The sequence below is a fragment of the Sebastes umbrosus genome, chromosome 17, assembly GCF_015220745.1.
Source record: "Sebastes umbrosus isolate fSebUmb1 chromosome 17, fSebUmb1.pri, whole genome shotgun sequence".
Taxonomy (NCBI): domain Eukaryota; kingdom Metazoa; phylum Chordata; class Actinopteri; order Perciformes; family Sebastidae; genus Sebastes; species Sebastes umbrosus.
In genome coordinates this window covers 8,091,957-8,113,112 of record NC_051285.1, presented here as the reverse complement: position 1 = coordinate 8,113,112, position 21,156 = coordinate 8,091,957, and the positions used below count along the sequence as shown (strand labels likewise).

The window sequence follows — 21,156 nt, the reverse complement described above, 5'->3', positions numbered from 1 at the left end:
TGCATCCCTACTAACAGCGTTAACCTGTTAATCTGCTACGCTTCCGTGACGATGCCATCAGTCGGGACAGGGTTATCAGCTGTAATCGCCGTATGGCACGCTCACATGCACTAAAAGGCAGCTCAGTCAGCCCGGTTATGTCAACGAAGCACAGAGAAGCTCGGATCACAACAGGCACCGGAGAGCAACTTCATTCTCTGCTCAGGTAGACATTGCTCATCTATATCTTTACACAGTAAACATTGTTTGCTGCTATATTAATGCTCTGGATATCACATAGAGCACCTTTAATTATAAGTTATGAAAGGCACAACAGAAGAAAAAAAAAACACAATCTAACTCACTATAAAAAATTCAAGCTTTTTACACAACTGGCTTGAACAAGGCATGTAGCCCCCAAACCGCTCAAGTGGATCTGCTCGGTGGAGGCTGTGCTTGTACTCTGCAGCTCCCAGGTGTGAATGTGTGTAAAAAATCATGAATATGAAGCGAGATGTTTCTGAGAGAGGAAGAGTGAGAGGCAGCAAACATGCTCAGAAAAACCTTCCCTCAATAAATAAAGGTTAAAAAACTGGGTCACTGACGAGAAAGAGTGAAGGAGACTTGAGAGGCATAAGCCAATTTCCCCCCACGGAGTCCGATGCAAATATCATTCTTCGTATGGCGGGCTCAGGCAGACGATCTGGTAAAATGGCAGGCAAAGGCTGGGGGGAGATGTGACCTAGTTTTGGAGATGTGTGGCTGAAAAACAACCAAAACAACTACATGATTAATGCTGCCTCACACGCCTGCCTTGAGTCTGTTGACAAGCTTTTTAGCAGCAGAAATTACTAATAAGGGAATAACAAAGTTGATTAAAATGGAAGCCAACCAGTAGCTGTCTGCTCTGACGCTCAGCAGGTTTACCTGAAGTGCAGCATTCAGAGCATCAAGAACAGACCCAAGAGAGGATCAAAAGTCTAAATAGCATGTGACAGATCTGTAGCTGGTTTTACCCGACATGGAGTGCCAGATGGGTGGTATCTGTCACACAGAACTATATTTTGTCAGTTAGTTTTTCTGAATTGCTCTGATGCACAAAACTCCACCCATCTGGTGCTGTGTGCAGTCCAAAATAAACCCTATGACTTGTGAATAGGAGTTGGTCCGCAGAGTCTTATAATAACACAGCAACTTGTCAGCTGGCCTCATATTAACGCCCACTCCAACGCTAAGAGGTTCTGAGTCATTTTAAGTAACAACCGCTCGTCAAAAGATCTTCTTTTATTTTCAAAAAAAGGAAAAATACGCTGCCAGATACTCTTGCAGTAGTATATCATCAATCTGTGATGTACAGTGTGTTCCAGGAGTCAGTTTATTTTCAACTGAGGTACTTCACTTTTTTTTGTCCCTCAATCTATCTCATCTGCTTCTACTACAGTTACTGATTCAGTACATTCACAAGAGCTGCTTTGCATAACACCCAGAAGATGTGCATGAAGATTTTGTATTGAATATGTGAGAGAGACACAACATGTCTTGTGGATGGATTGCATGCTGGTCTATCGATGCTTTGAATGTCAGTGCAGCATGAGGGGGTCTAGAAAGAAGTCTTTACTCTTTTGATTTTGTGAGACTGACATCAAAACCTGATATTTTGATGAACAGATTACAACACAGATTGCTGATTTTTTTGCTCAATAGTCAATTATCTGTGGGAATACACACATTTTATTTCAACCTCTGGAGAGAAAAATCCTTGACAGAATTTTTTTAAAATCATACGTACCTCTTGTAAGTGAAGAATACCATATTGTAGCAAAAATATGTTAGAAGTTTGTGTCTTTGATTTAGTTTACAAATTGTAATTTTGTGTCATTTGCATGGTGGAGTGTCAGACATTAAAACGGGCATACTATATATACTGTAGTTGAACTAATAACATTGTGTTTGAGTTAAAGCTGCAACGATTAATCGATTAGTTGTCAACTATTAAATTAATCGCCAGCTATTTTGATAATCGATTAATCGGTTTGAGTGATGTTTTAAGAAGAAAAAAGGCAATATTCTCTGATTCCAGCTTCTTAAATGTGAATATTTTCTGGTTTCTTTACACCTCTATGACAGTAAATCGAGTTGTGGACAAAACAAAACATCTGAGGACGTCATCTTGGGCTTTGAGAACCACTGATTGCCATTTTAAGCCATTTACAGGTTAATCGACAATGAAAATAATAAGTTGCAGCCCTAATTTGAATGACATTGGCTTAGTCACTACGCCACTCAACGACTCCAACAACAAATAACGCTAAATCATTGAACAGGAGTTGCAGTTCTGTACTAGAGTCATAATCTCTACTCTACTCTAATCCAGCCTTTTTACCAGTGAGTTATAAATAAAGCAAAGTGAGTTGCCCTAGCCATGTCAAGCCATCAATAACATGAGTTTGAAAACAGGAGCTGACAAGACGACATCATAAACACTACTCTGGAGGCCTTGCAATCTCTTCACCGTGGCTCAAACAAGATTACAACTACCTCTCGCCATCGCAGAGAGTGAGAAACTGCAGCTTTTACAGCACCTTTTTTAATTTTATTTCAATGCGAAACTAATTATATCCAAAAAAAAACACTGCAAACTTTCATCAAAGCGACGAGATGCACAATGTTTCAACACTTCTCGCTCCCCCACTGTCCTTGAAAATGTGGTGATGTGTGTGTGTGTGTGTGTGTGTGTGTGTGTGTGTGTGTGTGTGTGTGTGTGTGTGTGTGTGTGTGTGTGTCTGTGTTTGTGCAGGGCAGCAGAGGTAATGCAGAATTGGCTGCCGAAACCTGATTTACACAAATCTTTTTAGAAGAAACACATGAGCATCAATTAGGAACACGGTGCCAACGTTAGGAAAGCGATAATGATGACACAGAAACACCTCGAACAGCACGGATGCTGAAGCCTGCATGGGTAAAACTTCAGAACGACCACTTTGAAGTGAAGTACAGCAAAGAAATATAGAACAAGAAAAAACTGTAGAGAAGATGTTTTTGTGCAACAGTTAATATGCCAGTTTTATTTTAGGCTTTCATAGCATCTTTATCTGATGGTCACACTTTTTTCTTTTTGTCACACTCTTTCATTAACCCCCTGAGACCTGCGGGATCGCAGGCGATCCTGATCAACTTTACTATATTTCAGAGGCTCAGTTATAGAGCTAAAGTGAAGGTACAGATATCATATGAAATCAGAAACAACCAGGTCATGTTAGCTTGTCGAGAAGGAGGCTCAGTAACGCTCCAAAGTTAGGCAAAATTTTGGCAAAAAAAACTGCCATGGCCATTTTCAAAGGGGTCCCTTGACCTCCGACCTCAAGATATGTGAATGAAAATGGGTTCTATGGGTACCCATGAGTCTTTTTTGCATTATAAATGTGTTATTTCTGTCTATATTTCTGCAAACTTGGGTCCCTAAACAGTCTTGGAATTACATAAATTGGGTATCACTGTAAAGCTGAGACTCTTGTGGAACCAATGAGCCCAACTGTATTCATGTGTGATGATGTTAGTCCCCATAGTATACATTTCATTGTAGTGGGACCATTTTTTAAAATTTGACATCACTGTATAAAATGACCTGTGGTGACCTCTAGGATAATCACAGCCTCGTGAAACTATACAGCCACAAACTAGAGACCTAGAGCAGTCAGAGGATGGATGGCTTTCCTAGGTAGATTGACAATAAAGGGGTTTCTGAGCAGTGCTTGCTTGCCATCTTCATTTCTCTCGCAGTAGATTTCACCACCCTAGTATGCAGCTGTATTGCTTCCACACCTTTACATCCATCATTCCCTCCAATCATTTGTATCTAACTCTGACAACCTAAGCAATCTTTTCAACATCCATCCTTTTTCAACAATGTGTTTTTGTTTTTTAGATTTCAGCACCTGGTAGTTGAGCAACAGGAGCAATACTGACAGCTTAATACAACAGCTGGAGGCTACATTGGCTGTGTGTGTGTGTGTGAGCGCATATGTTTATTTGCTGGTATGTGTCGACATGCTTAGCTCTCCACCATCTATCCATCCAGGCTGCTCATCCACTCACTGGACTTGGCACATGGAGTGAGAGAGAAAATGTAATACCAACTCTGTGCATTCCTGTAGCTGTTTGCATCTGGTTGCCATGGAGTTACACAGCTGTTTCTACCAGACCCTAATGAGCTGCAACAGCTGCTAGCCTGTTTGGATACACACACTCACGCTTACACATGTATACATACACATGCTTGTATCTGTGCACATGATTACTTAACCATTAATACATGTAGAAGTCCAACAGTCCTCCAGAGGATTAGAACTTGTGCCTTGGATTTTGGCACGTTGGTGAGTTTACACAACTTTGACAGCGATCCACCTATAACATCTGCACATCTGGATGCATATACGGAACAATGACTCTATGAGTTTAATATACAAGGTGTTTAAAAACACCTGTGAACGGTTCACAGAGCTTGTCATTGCCCCGAGGAAATTTTCCGATGTCCTAATTCGATTGCAATATTACTTTGACAAGTGCAAACTATAAGGAATAAAAACATCAAGGACTATTCAGCAGGCACGCTGTGTTTTCCAGCAGTTGGCTGCTGTTTTGAACTTCAGGACTGAATTCGGTGCTTTCAAAACACTCCTCCATGGTTTTTCCAAGGCTTACTTTCTGTAAAAACTGCTGCACCTTTTACAGATTACTTAGAATTACTGATGATTACTGATATCTACCGGCATTTTACACCACTTTGCAATGATTTCCATCTGTCTGTCAAATTGGTTGTTGATTGTGTTTTCATCTTCTTTTTCTTTATCTTTTCACCACTCAATGTGCAACGACTTCTTACATTAATATGAAAAAAAACAGCAATTGCAAATGAACACAGAGAAACTTCCCATCTTGGCAAGTTAGGTACAAGTATCCTTAGAAATGTTGTTATTGAAGATGGAAGATACTGGCATCATATGAAACTACAAAACCTAAGGAATCCAATTCTACCATGCTTTACTCGCTTGTCACGAAAGAGTCTAAATAACGCTCCAAACTTGTGCTACATTTTGGCGAGGAAGAACTGGATCGGGTATTTTCAAAGGGGTCCCTTGACCTCTGACCTCAAGATATGTGAATGAAAATGGGTTCTATGGGTACCCACAAGTCTCCCCTTTAAAGACATGCCCACTTTATGATAATCACATGCAGTTTGGGGCAAATCATAGTTAAGTCAGCACACTGACACACTGACAGCTGTTGTTGCCTGTTGGGCTTGAGTTTGCCATGTTATGATTTGACATTGTTTTTTATGCTAAATGCAGTTCTGGACAATATTTGTCATTGTTTTGTGTTGTTAATTGATTTCCAATTATAAAAATATAGAAACATTTGCATAAAGAAAGCATATTTGAACAGATGTATGTGTGATTACTTTGCGATTAATTGTGATTAACTACGGACAATCATGCAATTAAATATTTTAATCAATTGACAGCCCTATCCTGTCAACATCTCAGACATATATTAAACTGCATCCTACCACAAAAACAATTCTAAAGAGTCACGCTGGACTGAGCCAAAGCTGTATGAACACTACATGTGCATTACAGAAAAATTTAAAACTCACTGAATACCAACACAACATGCATATCCAGTTTATATAAATTCATAATCTTAAGGGTTCTGGTTTACTTTTACAGGCCTTGAAAAACGTGCTGCAACTACCACCTCTTTCCTTCACACCGTCACTCTCACATTGTTATGGATACAACCGCATATGCACACTGCATGCACATTCGACTTGCACCTTCACACACATACACATAAACAAACTGTTACAGTATGTACAGTATGTATGCACATGTAACAATGATGATATAGAGAGAGTTTTCACACCTGCTCAGCTATCATCTTTTTGGCAACACCCGTCAATACCACTTCCTTCCTCCCATGGTGCAACATGTTCAACAGCCTCTTCTAACGCTGTGCTAACATTAAGTCTGCTCAGGCAATATTGATTTTAGTCTATTAGCCTCTAGAGCTCTTTTCTCACTTATGAAAATACTTTTGACGAGGTTAAAAGTTGTGAAACAATGATATCTGATCTGACCTTTATCAAGTCATCATCCTTGCAGCCACTGAAATATCCAAGAAAGCAACATGCCTTAAACTAGTAACTAGTTTGATATTGACCTGCTCTTTTACAGTCATGTCAGCAAGGCAGCAAGTAACCTTAAGGCCACAAAGACGACCCATGATACCAAAAGTCTAGAAAAATAATAACTATATTTAGTGCCTTTGCTGAGCTCCTAACACCCTACTCCATTTCCCAGTTGTGAGCGTGAGTTCTTGTACATACACACTTATTAACTGTTGCACTAATTGCAAGTCACGGCTTTTTGCTAAACTGCCAAGCTGTAAATTGCAAACTGAATAATGATTAAAAGAAAAATGTGTTGAGCTTGTGATATTATCTCAGTAGATTAAAGCAGATCATTAGACCTAGATTTTGGCATCAAAAATAACTCCTCATAAATAACAGTTCGGATTCTGTACTTAAAACATTAACTACTTTTAAAAGGGTTTCCCTTGAAATGTTGTGATTTGGGAAAAATCGCAAAGATCATTTGGTTCACCCATATCCCATAATGCATCATCTATGACAATTCGCTCATTAATATTTGATTAAAAGCTCATTAAATATACTTTGGATCGGATTTAGAGACATATTATTAATTGTATATCCCATACTCATAAAATCAAAGCCTCCCAGATCTGTCCAGCAACAGGTGATGCTCATTAAAAATGTTATGCAACTTACAGAAAAACCTGAAAATTACCAAATATCAAAGACAAAAATGGAAACACAACAAGTCCAGTTGCTATTATTGCTGTTATTTTCAAAAGATCGTCATCCGTATTCATTTTCTGCAGTTCTGCTGTCACGATATGGTGAGGTTTGTAAAAAAAAGAATAAAACCCATCAACACATTATAAACAGTCACTTCCTATAACTAATGGCGTCTCCATGTTTACCTGATCACTTGACTGATTTTCATACTAAAAATCACCATAAAGAGAAAGATTCAAATTGAACAATTTGAATACGCCATTCCCCTGTCCGAGTGTGTGGAACAAAATTTCAATACCACAAGCCTGGAAGAAACCCCCAGAGTGCAAAGTGTGTGTGTGTATTCATGTTTCCGCCTCGATGTAGTGTGTCTAGCACCCTCTAACAAATGCGTGTGTGTGTGTGTGTGTGTGTGTGTGTGTGTGTGTGTCGTCTGCCCATGCTGCAGTGTTTTGACAAGTGTCACACAATCCCCTGGGGGAAAGCAGGGGGATTTCTCTGAAGACGGGGAGCTCTGCTTTTGTCAGAAGGGATGAGGCCGAGAGCTGCTTAAGAAAGAGTCCTCGCTCTGACTGGTGACTCAGTATCACTGCAGCTATACATTACAGTGCTTTTTTTATTTTTTTTAAAGAAGTTTTTGTTATCTACGCCGGATGCATGAAGGCACAAATAGTTTTAGGTAGGGCTGTCAAAGTTAACGCGATATTAACGTGTTAATGCAAATTTGTTTTACGCCACTAATTTCTCTAATGCATTAACGCAATTTGGGATTTTTAATTAAACGGGCTGCCGATCTTTCTAATAACGCTTAAAACTTACGCTAAATTTTGGCAAGGAAAAACTGGTATGGATATTTTCAAAGGGGGTCTGTTGACCTCTGACCTCAAGATATGTGAATGAAAATGGGTTCTATGGGTACCCACGAGTCTCCCCTTTACAGACATGCCCACTTTATGATAATCACATGCAGTTTGGGGCTAGTCATAGTCAAATCAGCACACTGACACACTGACAGCTGTTGTTGCCTGTTGGGCTTGAGTTTGCCATGTTATGATTTGAGCGTATTTTTTATACTAAATGCAGTACCTGTGAGGGTTTCTGGACAATATTTGTCATTGTTTTGTGTTGTTAGTTGATTTCTAATAATAAATATATACATATAATTGCATAAAGCAGCATATTTGCCCACTCCCATGTTGATAAGAGAATTAAATACTTGACAAATCTCCCTTTGTGGTACATTTTGAACAGATAAAAAATTAATTAATCGTGATTGAATATCTCGCTCAAATGCTGACCCTAACCATTAACCATAAGACCAAATATGTGCTGTTTGTGTATGCACTTTATGTCATAATAACTTCCTGTTTGTCGACAAAATTTTCAAATCCTCAATCTCTGCACTCATTAAAACTGAGATAAAACAGCTATAAAAAAAAGGAAGCATCTGACTGCGTCCTCCTTCCACCGAGTAAAGCTCTCTAAACCACTTCTAAGAAAAGTCAAAGCTGGAGTGAACGACTTGCTAAGGCGCAAATAGAGACGGCTCATTTTTAGAAAAGAGCTACGTTGTCATTACAAGTCAGCAGTGTTTACCCTTCGCCACACCTCCTTTAACCAAGAGTGAGTATCATTCCATAAACGTGTCCACATTGTGAGCTACTGTTCAATTTTCCTCCTAGGAGGGATGCACTGACGAGGATTTTTAACTGTCTAAAAATATCACCCTTTCTTTGATCTTGCTTTTACTTTTTGTTGATCATTTTAAAAAGCACTTAGTTTCAGTGATGTCCGGCTGCCACCATCAACAAAAAACATTTACATCCAATTCTCAAACACTTGAACACAGCCAATATACTCCATACCAAGTTCCAATTCACATTGGCATTTCTATTAAAAAAACAAAACAAAATATGCCATGTATTTCAATGAAAACAGTGTTATTGTACTAGAAATACTGCAACCCAGACCATCCGCAGAGTTTTGACATAGCACTGATGAGCATCATCTGCTAACAGCTTTTTTCAACCACTGAAACTTGGACTTCTTGCTTGTGAACTAGTTCAACACTAAATGACAAATGTAAATGTGACATTTAACACTGGTAGTTGTTTCACTGATCGATATTAGCCTGATTGATCTACTGCTTGGATACAAAGAAAGCCTCTTCATCCTTTTAATTAGTCAGGTCGAAAGGAAAACAAGTCTGCATCACGCTCACTCCTTCAAAAACAGCTGAGACTACCCACTCTTAATCTGTTTGTGTCAGGGTGGCTGCTTATTGTCTGTGAAGTGACAAAAAGAGCCGGCAGGTTGGACAAACCACAGCAGCGATAGTGTCGAAGTGGTTAGATGCAGATATACTTGGCAGGTGAGCAGAGAAAGCAACGCTCCTCTCTGCAAAGCGAAAGAGTAGTTAAATGCGTAGCAAGTGAAAATGAGGGACGTGACCTCAATGGTTTGCTCCAGCTTAAGCATTGTTAGTGAAAGGGGCATGTGATTTCATCAGGGTCATGACCTTTGACCTGTAAAACATGCAACAAGTTGTTCCTGTTGCCTCAGGACACTGACAGCACTTCCCAACACCTCCTGGCTGAAGTGCTGACATGCAACCAGTTGTTTTTGAAAAATTTAGCTGAAGGACAATTCTTTGACCCAAGTTCAAGTTTAAGTTTGTCATCATTCATCCATATACGTGTGGTTACAGCGTAAACTGCTTATCGTGATCACGGTTACAGGTTATATATAGATAAAAAAACTTGGGACAGAATCATTCCTATACAGATGCTGTTTAAATAATTTGCTTACAGTAATCAAGTAATCTGCTTACGTGTTCATTTTGGGTCTTTTCATACATGACAACATAGGGAAAAACATTTTAAATCTACGTTAGACTAACGTTAACTGAATTTTTGTTTTTTACTTTACTCCCTTGATAGTTCGTCTCGCGGACCGTCTGCTGTCCTGCTGGATACCCGTGGCTGATGCTGTGTGTACATTGATATCATGACGGGAAAAGGAAAGTCATCTCTGAATGAAAAACTAATGCGCACGGGGAAAGTAGATTGATAATGCCTGGTCATGTAATGCCCCCAAAGTGTCCAACCGGCTCTGCAGCACATATTCAGACCGGCGCTCGTCTCCCTCCATGCTGCTGCCGGGTGAGCGAGCGAGGAGCCCCGGCAAAGGGCTGTTAATCTGCATGCATGCTCGCCGGCCAAAGATGGCAATGCCTCAACCTCGTTGAGGGTAAAGGCAGAAGGAGTGAGCTAGTAAATAGCAAAGCGGTCCAATTCATTACATGGTATTCATGTGATAAATATACAAATGTCAATAAGATGGTAATCTGCATGAGAAATGATGCACAACAAACATTTCGTTATAATAATCATCCGCTTATGGTGATCAATTTGACCCGGCCAGATGTGATTCCACAGAACAAAATGTCATTCCTTTCCACGGCTGAGGTGCAAAAACAGCATAACAGGAGACAACACATCAATAAAGACGAAAGAATCAACAAGTAAGAGAGCCCCGAAGAAGAGCAAGTAGCTAAAAACAGTACAATGTGTCAATATCTCTCCAGCAGCACGGAGACAAATGCCAACACGCGTTAAGTTAAGCTTTCCTGACATCAGTTCAGATGCACATTCTTGACTTCAAAACTTTGCACTGAACCTTTGTCAGATGTCACCCACCCCTTTTTCTTTGTTCAACCCTCCCTGTCATTCAATGCCACCGGAAAAGACAGAAAAATGACTGCAAAACATCATCCTTTTACGACAGAGCGGTGTGGCCCGGAGCAAGGCGAGGAGGCAGCGTTATGAAAGGGAACGTGGCCCCTGGCTCTTCAGCTGAGGCCCAGGTCAGAGCAGAGAGCTACAGTAGTAATTACTGAGCGACTGATTGCTGACAGGACCTTCCAACAGCCTGTGGTTAACTGGATGGAGCTGAGGGGGAGGAAGCTTCAAATGCACAGGCATGACAGATGCTCTGCTGATGACTTGTACTTCGGGGTGGTTCGGGGGCATGCGTGCCATTTCGCTCTATTCATTCCCCTTTCAAAAGTTACAAAAGAGAGACATTTGCGCTCTTAAACTTTAGACAGTTTTTGACATCTTTTGGTAGGAACGATGGGGAGAAATCGCAGCAAAGGCGAGAGCAGATTACCCTCTAAAATAGTATTAATTCATTTTGTAAAAGATCTTTGTTTTAAGTGCTCCATTGAACATCTTTAGAATTTGAGAAGTGCCATCGGAGGCTGTTACCTCCTCTCCTTTACCCAAAAATCTCCTCTGCTAATTTTTAAGAGCAGATGTAATTTGTTCCCAATGGCAGATAGTTATTTTTGGAGAGAAACTCTTCAAACAGCAAGAGACGAGTTCTCCTTAAACAGATTTGAACCCACTTCACTGACAGAGTGGGAGGAATGTGTGATTGTGGCAGGCAAAGCATTGCCACAACTGGTTTGGTGCACCGTTTTCCAACTGGATTATGCCAGTTTCTTCCTCAAGGTGGTCATTTGAGAGCCCTCGGGATCGTTCATCGTGACCATATGGATGTCTCTACCTGGTATTTAAGCCAACCAATCTGTGCCATCCATGCGCCTGGTTGATTTAGCTGTGGTGGTGGAGATGGCTGTATTTACATTGGACAGAAGTGTTTGTTCCAGTTAAGAACTGATATATAGCTGCAGTGGCTGGATCACAATCTTAAATCAAAGTAGGATGCTGGTGTAAGGCATGGTACTGACGCCACAAAAAGTCTCTATTTGTCTAATTTTCCTTTGAGTAACTTCATTTTGTCTCTTATAATTGTGTATGCTTTGACAGGAGAATGGTCTTGCTTTTGCATAAGTTGTGGTGTGCAGGGTTTTGTAGTTCATAGGGATGGGTATCGTTAACCCAGCAATCACTCTGCCACCTGAGCTTGTCAAGAAACCATACACAGCCCTGAATTAAGGTTTTACATTAGCTACTGGGTCATAATAGCTGCACATCTTGCCAGTGTTCAGAAACCCCGACAACTAGACACAGTGCTGGAATCTGACCATTTGAGACAATCCAGCAAAGCCACAACAAATAACAGACAGCAAGTGAAGTGGAGCAAAACTGGGAGCGTGTAATGGCCAAACAGAGGCTGTGTTTCATTAAACACATTTTTGTGTACAGTGCACGGTTGAGTCACTGAACCAAGCTGCCACACTGACTTACCTCTGATGGTTTCTTGTGCTGATGGCGGACCCATGTGCTGCTGGTGCCCGTGTTCTTGGATGATCTGGACCACGACGTCACCTGACCTGCAGAAATAAAATAAAAAAACAGTTTTAAAGCTAGAGTGGAGGTATCAAATGAAACTAGAAAACCTAAGGAATCCATTGGTACCAACCATGTCACACTAGCTTGTCGCGAAGGAGGTTAAATAACACTCCAAAGTTACGCAAAATTTTGTGGAGGAAACACTGGCATGGCCATTTTCAAAGGGTTCCCTTGACCTCTGACCTCAAGATATGTGAATAAATATGGGTTCTATGGGTACCCACGAGTCTCCCCTTTACAGACATGCCCACTTTATGATAATCACATGCAGTTTGGGGCAAGTCATAGTCAAGTCAGCACACTGACACACTGACAGATGTTGTAGCCTGTTGGCCTTGAGTTTGCCATGTTATGATTTGAGCATATTTTTTATGCTAAATGCAGTACCTGTGAGGGTTTTTGGACAATATTTATCATTGTTCTGTGTTGTTAATTGATTTCCAATAATAAATATATACATCATCAATCATGCAATTAATCATGATTAAATATTTTAATCGGCTGACAGCCCTACTAAATACTCAATAAGTGTTTTTTGTAACATTTTTCACAGCTTGTGACACAGTTGTAAAGACAAAGTGTTCACTCATCCGGATAAGAACATCAGACAAACTTAATCTGTGTTTGATTTGTCAAGAATGTGCATTCACGAGTGTGATTGTGGATTTAAAGTGGGGGGAAAATGAAGAACAGGTCTCTGGCTGTAGATCAGACTTCATGTTCACAGCGTGTGTTCAAATCCACTCCAAAGAAACTTTTACTGTCCCACGGGAGAAATTTGTTTTGCAGAGTGGGTTTACAATACAAAAGACAATAAAAACGCTGTAACATCAACCATCAAGAAACCAGCAGGGGGATCAGCTACATATTAAAGAGCCAAAAGCTGCTCATCAATGTTAAAAAAGTTCTTAAATGAGCATGCGATGGAGTTCAAGGCCTTTGTAATTGACACCGATGGAGGCGATTCAAACACTGCAGAGAAGCACTAAAAGAAAGCAGCCAAAAGAAACCTTCCCCGTGACTTTTCCGACGCCCGTGGCAGAACTACCACTGAGTCAGGCCTTTAATTGAAGCAGACTGATGATGATCTATTAAGAGGTTTAATAAGTAATGACAGTATAAATAGCATCTTGTTAAGCAGTTAGTCCACTGTGGTCCTTTACAACCTCATTAATACACAACTTAATGGCAATTAACCAGACGCTGGAGCCAATATCCCACCCACCGCTTCAATCAGCTGCCCTGTGTGTGTTTTTTCTGTGTGCCCATGTATGTGAGCAGAAGAGTGTATGTAATTTAATATATGCTGCTTTCTATATATTTTTTTTAAATCATAAAACTACTGCAACAGATACAGCTGAAAGCTCGTTTTCATCTGTGCACCGCGAAGGAGGCTGTCATTAAAAATTGCATCACATTGGCAATTAAATTACATCACACTGGCATAATGGAAAACACAAATTTGCCAATACTGTGTAATATAGCACATTGCGACCATGACTGTAAGTGTGTGTGTATGGATGTGTGTGTGTGCGCAGCCTCCCACTCAACATATTTCCATCGCCACCACAGCAGTGCTGCCACCGTGCTAATTTTACTTGTGACGTCTGACCAACTAACAGCGCCGAGGGCAGAACTGCTGTCAGGCTTGTCTTCAAAATTACAGACTCCCTCTCGCTCTCTACACACACGCGCACACACACACACACATAATTCACACATAAACATATATCCTGTATATAGAGCTGCTAACACTTCTTTGTATTTGCCACATATGCATGCTCACAGTCACATACACCCACAGTGTCTGCCACCATCGCACACATTTTGCTTGCATTGACTCCCTGTCTCAAACTCTCACAGTTGCACAGTTTTAAGTACTCGCACACAAAGACACACAAACACACTTTCAGTGCCACAGCATGACAGGACATATGGAGTGAACTGACAGCCAGGAGTGGGTTTGAACAAATTATTTATAATTGATCCTTTACTCAGCTGTTCCGAGTGATGGTGTCAAAGTCCACCAACTAACAGTTAGTGGTGTAACGGACCGTAGTTGATCCGTACAGATTCCCTCCCACCGTTCAGCACGCATGTGAACCACAACTTAATTACACAGTTTATTGTGTGAAATAAAGTTTTACTGCCAATTGATAACGGCCGATATGATAACGGTGCATTGTGAGCAACAAATCTGTGTTGAAATCAGAAGGAGGAGAGCTAGTTCACGTCGGCAGCACCGGAGCAGCTAACGTATCCGGAGGTTCCATTGAGTTACATTGTGATGCGTTCAGGCTCTATTCAGTAACTAAAAATGAGTGTTGGGCGAAGGTAAATTCCAACGTTATCATGATTTGTTCAAATGTAATCTTGTAGAATGTAGTTTTTGCCGAGAAATTTGAATGAATACAGTTCTTTGAAGGAGATGTTTTCACAGCAATATAAAATAGATAATAGAAAGACAACTATGGCCTGTTAAACTTCCTTAACCTAGCTCCAAGCAGCTTATGATACATCATTAGAACTATTAATGCCAATATTTTTTAACAATAAAAATACAATCTTTTATTTCCTAATCATTCAAATTATGTGTTTTTATGCAAATAACCACGATACATGACTATAACAAAGAAAAGGATAACATTTAAATTTAAAAATAACAACAAAAACGGCCAATTCAGCTCATTGACGATCAGCAATCTGTATGTGCGGCAAAATAAAACGGGATCAGGGCATCTCTAAATTATATTTGTTCACTTTTTTTCTGCTGAAACGATCCAATCCGTGACTCAAAGCCGTGATACGACCTGAAACGTGAGTTTTGTGGTCCGCTGCACCCCTACAGACTGTGTATGTACCCTGTCTTTATTGTTTAAAAGTAAACTGGGGCAGCGAGACTCTACTTTATCCAAGACAAACATGAAAACCACAAAAAAAAACACTGATACAGTGAACGGGATGAGGTAGCATTTTAAATAGGTGTGTCTATGCGTGTGCATCTGTGCTTATGTATGAGTGTGTGCTCATTCTTTTAAATTATTAACACATCTCGATTTCAACACACCTGAACATCTGTGGGAGATTTTAGAGTGACGTGTTAAGACAGCAGCGCTGTCCTCCATCATCATCAAAACACCAGAGAGACTCTGAGAATCTCTGCCAAGAAGCAGTGGAGCTGTTGTGGAGACTCGAGGTGGAACAACACCTCACTAAGACACATTATGCTGCTTCTTCTTTTCATTTATCATGGATCTGTATATTCAGTGAGACTGTGTGTCAATCTGCTGGACATTTTTGAGTGTGCTCGTGCATGTGCACTCCACTAGAGCGTGTGTTTATCTGTTACAGGTTACATCCACACGCCCCACGAGACAGCTGCACCACATCATCAGTGTGTGGCCAGATAACCAAGCGGGCCGCGGCGCAGTAGGAGGTTACCATCATGGCCGTGTGTTAATTAAAAGCCCCGCTTGGTGCACGGCGGGCAAAATTATCGTGGGCATCCTTCAATTAGAAACCTGATAACCTCCAGTCAACAGATGCAGCTGGAGCCCACGCTGCACTGGCCAGGGGAAGCTAACAGCTAACAGCTAATTATAAAGCGGAGAGTGCGGCCGTAAGCACAGGGTGGCTCAGTCAGGTCTGAGAAACAGCCTGTTAAACCTGCTGTAAAATCATTTATACATGCAGACCTGTGACCACAGTTAAACCTGTACAAGGTTGCTTCAACCTCCGGTGGCCCCGCTGGAGGAAAAACAGTTTTTCAAGTTTGAATCACTACGTTACCTTGAATTCATCTCCACAGATCTAAATTTTGAATTAGTTAAAACATTTTTTAATGAAAAGGGTCGGGACATTCCTCATCCTGAGAGCCTTCAGCTTCATTTCTGAGAATGTATTTAACTTCCAAAAACAACATCCGTCCCTGAACTTGGACTGTTTCTGACAAATGAACTGTTTCTATTATTGAAACAACCCTTGTTCTTTCTATTGAATTTCTATTACTGTAATTGGAGATTTGATTTCACATTGATTCCAGAGAAAGAAAATCTCAAATGAAAATATTTAATTAAAATGTTTTATTCTGAAGTACAGAAAAAATGTGCAAAAAAACAACTGGGAATACTTTTTATTAAAGTTTTAATTAGTGGCGTTAAAACAAATTTGCATTAACATGTTATTATTGCGTTAACTTTGCCATACTTTTTATAGTAGTGTTTCAATTTATCTAGCTGAGGAAGAGAGTGACATTTAAAGATTGTGCAAGAAGGCAGATTAAGCCACTTTGCTTTGGTTTCTTTGATAAAGTCGGTCTAGTCTAAAATAATATCTGAAATCTTTATCAGTTCAGTAAAGCTTTTAGGGAGACACAGAACCAAAAGTGAGGTCCATTCTCTACAGTTTGTTTTCTAGTTCCTATTTTTCTGTCTATGCTGGTATGACAGTGTCAGAGAAATGGCCAAACAAAAATATGTGCTTGTTATTGTAAAATGCACACTGCAAAATACCAAGAATTAGTCATGTTACTGCCAAAAGCCAAGAAGACTGACATTTAAAATTTAATTAAAATTGATGACTAAATCCTCCTATTTTATGGACAGTTATCAGCTGTGAAAGCCAAGTGAGCTTGTGTAACACTGTACCGCTGTTCAAAGACTGATTATTATCAAACGGTTTTCCAGCACAAGCTGCCAGTGGCGGTAATGTGTTAGACTGGCCAGATGTTCCCATCATCACGCAGTGTATCTCTTCATGGCAGTATTTCTGTCTCGTACACTGTATATAGAGATATATACAGCCCACGAGACAGAGTCTTTATATACAGTCTTTGGTCTGTCTCAGTGGTTGATTAAGTCCCTGTCATAACTCTGGGTCTATCAAACTGCATCCATCATCTACTATCCGTTTATCAGTCAGCCTATTAACTACATGTTGCATGTGATTACAGCACATAAAAGCCAGATTTACTCAGAAAAAGTGAGTTTTTTATTGAATTTGCAGCCACATTCTGTGTGTATTAAGCGCCTGATTTACTAAAGCAGCAGGTCATTATGCAGTCAGCTCCTGGACTGCGCTCGGGGCGCAGATCAGCTGTAGGATTTGTCTGAGATCACCAAGCTCAGAAAATAATATGACGTGGTGGGATCTTCCAAAACATTTATTTCACCGCAGTGCAACTCCACCCGAGTAAAACTTCTCACTCGTAAAATGAGAATGTTAAATGTGTTAAGCTGCTCTTCGCTCACCACGAGGCAGGGCATCGAGCCTTTGCAGAGGTAAAGTGCAGCAGAGGTATAATAGGTCATCAAAAAGTGTGCAAGGAACACCATTAATTGTTTCTATAGGGAACAACAACTTTAACGGCTGCTTGGGTTATCGATTCATATTTCTATTGTAGCTGTGTTTAAAAAGGGGAAGTCTTAATGAGCAGAGGAGGGACGGCGGTGAGACAGGTCTAAATGGAGAGTGAATACGAGAAATACCCTGAGGGAGTTGACTAAAACAGGTAGCTCACCGTACAACAGCAGCACAGGAACTCACTTTTCTGACACTTCCAGGTTTCTTACTCCCTCTCAAACACACACACACACACACACACACACACACACACACACACACACACACACACACACACACACACACACACACACACACACACACACACACACACACACACACACACACACACACACACACACACACACACACACACACACACACACAAAATCCCTCCCTCCCTCCCCTTCCCTGAATCTCTCTCTCCAACTTACTGTCTGTGGTGTCAGAGTCGTTGCTGCTCGTGGAGTATTTTCTCCTCTTCTTTTCGCTCTCCATCTGTCAGGGTGGCAGGAAGGGGAGGGAAGGAGGAGGGGGGGGCAAGAGAGAGAGAGAGAGAGAGAGAGAGAAAAATGACGAGTGAGAAGATGTTCACCATGAAAACACAAGTGTTAATGAAATAATGCGCTGATGGCACCAATCTGTCAGAGCCTCCAGCCGGCAGCCTGCCAGAATAAACTGACTTGATCACCGTTACGCATTAGCGCTTCGGACTCGCTGGGAACTTCACAATGATACAGTTGTTCTGTTTCTTCACAAACAGTGGGAGAGAGTCCTTGCACATGTCGACTGTGAATTCATCCTGCATTAGTGCGGTATTCACTGGGAGCTATTGCACAAAGTCTGCTTTAATACGGTAGGTACTCATTTCTTCATTATAAAAAAGAAGAAGAAAAAAACACTTCTCTCAACCAGCTTAAACTAGGACAACTTTTGAAGCGTTAAGAAGCAGACAAGCTTTTTTTTCTGTTTTTCATGGTGATAAAAGACATTAAAAAAGCAACCTCTACAGTACGATGAGAACATCTCTATACAACCTCATGCAATCCAGCTTGATCCATACCGAATTAACTTTACTGGAAGCTATGTGCAAGTTTTATCCACATGCTACAGTGACCTAATATGTCAACTTTTCTGCAGGAAAAAAAGCGCTTTCTTGTATCTTGTGCACAAGATGTGTGTCAGAAAAGGGCAGAGCAGAATGGGCACATGTTTTATGAAGAAGGAAATGCATTCAACAAGTTTGTTAGACCTCAAGGATACACTGAATGCAAACATAACTTTTCTTTGCCCCATGGGGCACCTTTTAGTAAAAAAAATATGAAAATCAACAAATCAGAAATTGCTATCCAACAGCATTAACATTACACAATATTTCAGTCACAAAACATATCCATGAAATGAATGAGCCTCCAGAAGGGAGCAACGACACAACAGAGATAGGGAAGGCATATGAAGTTAAGAAGTGGTGTCTATGAAGAAGAAGCAAAAACCTCGTTACTTGCTTTTGTGGAATTTATGAGTCTAAACGCTTAAATGAACCCAAATTACACCATTTTTCCAATCTACAAGAGAATGCAATTTCAATTCAATTCACATGTAACAACAGTGAAAAACCACTTTAATTGTTCTACTGTTTCCACTTTTTTTGACACTTCAGAGCTGCAGAGGAATTAGGAAGATGTGACGATAGAGAGAGGGGGATATAACGACGAGGGGCTCCTTATAGGACATCTAGTGTATTTAGCAGATAGACACTGGAAATGTAACTCAACTGTCTGTCAAGAGTCAGGAGAGAGAGAGAGAAGATAAAAGAGATGTTTAGACTAGACGAATAAAGAAGATGTTACAGGCAAAGAGCGATCCAAGAAAGAGTCAGAGAGACAGAGGAGGAATGTCAGAGAGTGCGTCAGAGAGATAAATGTCAGGAATAAATCAGACAAAAGGCTTTTAAAAAATGCACAACATCGGATTATTCAGGTGGAAAAAATGTGTTTTAAAAAATGTATTTATCCTGGAACATATCAAATAGCACCCTTTACATTTTTCAATAACACTCTGCTTCACATAAATAAATGTTAGAAGCAAGAGATTTAGATTTAGACGACCAGTTGAAGAGAAATCTAGATGTAATAGCAGTAAGAGGATTCAGACTGACAGATGATGGCACAAATAATGGCACTTATATTATTATTAGGAGTAACCGTTTCATTGTTTGCATGTTTTTGTCAGAATAGATACAGACAGGTGCCAAATTCAAGTGATAAATTTGAATAAATAGGTGGTGAAACATATCGAAACGGTCCAAGGGCTCACTGACTGGTTTCAGGATTATGAAAATAATGTCAATAATGTCCGATTCGATTCAATATTGATTGGATTATACAACTTATATTTCAGTTACAATACCAATATTGCCCCCCCACACACACTTCACACCCCTGTTCCACATAGCGAACGAATAGATGAAGAAAACAACTTGTGAAATGCAACGCACATGGTTTGATGCTCGCAGTAGGCCTACCACCGTGTGAAAATGGCCAAGGCCGGGTTTAAGAACAACCCATATGTTTACTACATCATTGATTTTAGCATAATATGTGTGGTTGAGCAAGAGAGAGTTGGTGCGCTCACAGCTGATCAGCTATTGGGAGATTGGAGCAGAGAAGAAATTAGCAGTAAAGTTGTCTCGTCTTGTTAAATGTACGGTGTCACACACACAATTTACGGGAAAGGCATATATTAAGATCGATCTCAGGATTTTCTGAATCGATATCAGATCATTCAAATCAAGATGAATGAAAAATCTTGTTTGTTTTTTTTTTTAAACCCAGCCCTCTTGTCCTCTAATTTGTCACCTATTTCGCTTTGCTGTCATCCCATATTAATGTGTGAATGGGAGTAAAGTCCCGTCGGGCCACTAAAGAAGATTCACCGGCACTTTCAGGACAGAAAACGAGAACACTCTGGTCATCACGCAACTGAACACGCAGCCAGAAGCGCTGAAAAATATCTGACCTTGTTAATATGATGCTATATTCAAGATTAAATAAATCATATTTGCACAAACTCAGGGTTTTATTACAAAAGTGTCCCTGACAATTATTAAGGTGAAAAGAAAAAGGTAAAAAATACACATCAAGGTGGCAAAAAAGAAACAGCCTGAAGCTATTTTTAATCTCTTGCCCTGGTCGCTTGAAGTTCAAGAGGAAGAAAATATACAGAATAGCACTAAGAGGAAAAAAAGGAGGGCATGGGTCAAGAGAGTCTGAAAAGAGAGAGAAATGAAGCAAAAGAGAGCAGCAGCAGACAAAGTCAAGAAGTCAAAAGGAGGTTTTAGCGTACCGCTACACTAAGGCAAGAAGGCCAAAAGAGGAGGAGGTGGGTTACAACCGGCAGAGTGGGGAACGGAGATTTATGTGGTCGTAAAACTGGGCTATTCCCTGTTATATGGGGCTCTTCCTGTACCCCGGCCTCCCGCCTGCCCTGCACACACTTACCTACTCTGACATTTATGCTGACAGAAAAACACAGCGCTTCTTCGCTGCCTCGGACTATTTCCATTCCCAAGTCCTGCCATCTTACACTTTCCCTCTTTCTCCCCCCTCCCATCATCCCTTCCTTACAATAACAGGGACACAT

The 21,156-nt window shown here is 40.5% G+C and overlaps 1 protein-coding gene across 1 annotated transcript in view; it reads right to left on the bottom strand.

The window, feature by feature from the left end:
* The window catches only part of jade2 (jade family PHD finger 2), a 188,828-nt gene that overhangs the window by 145,365 nt on the left and 22,307 nt on the right, over positions 1 to 21,156 (bottom strand). The window contains exons 2-3 of the mRNA XM_037749207.1: positions 17,949 to 18,012; positions 12,070 to 12,155 (exon numbers count right to left, since the gene is read on the bottom strand). Of these exons, the coding sequence (XP_037605135.1) occupies positions 12,070 to 12,155; positions 17,949 to 18,012 (150 nt within the window). The remainder of the gene's footprint in view (positions 1 to 12,069; positions 12,156 to 17,948; positions 18,013 to 21,156) is intronic.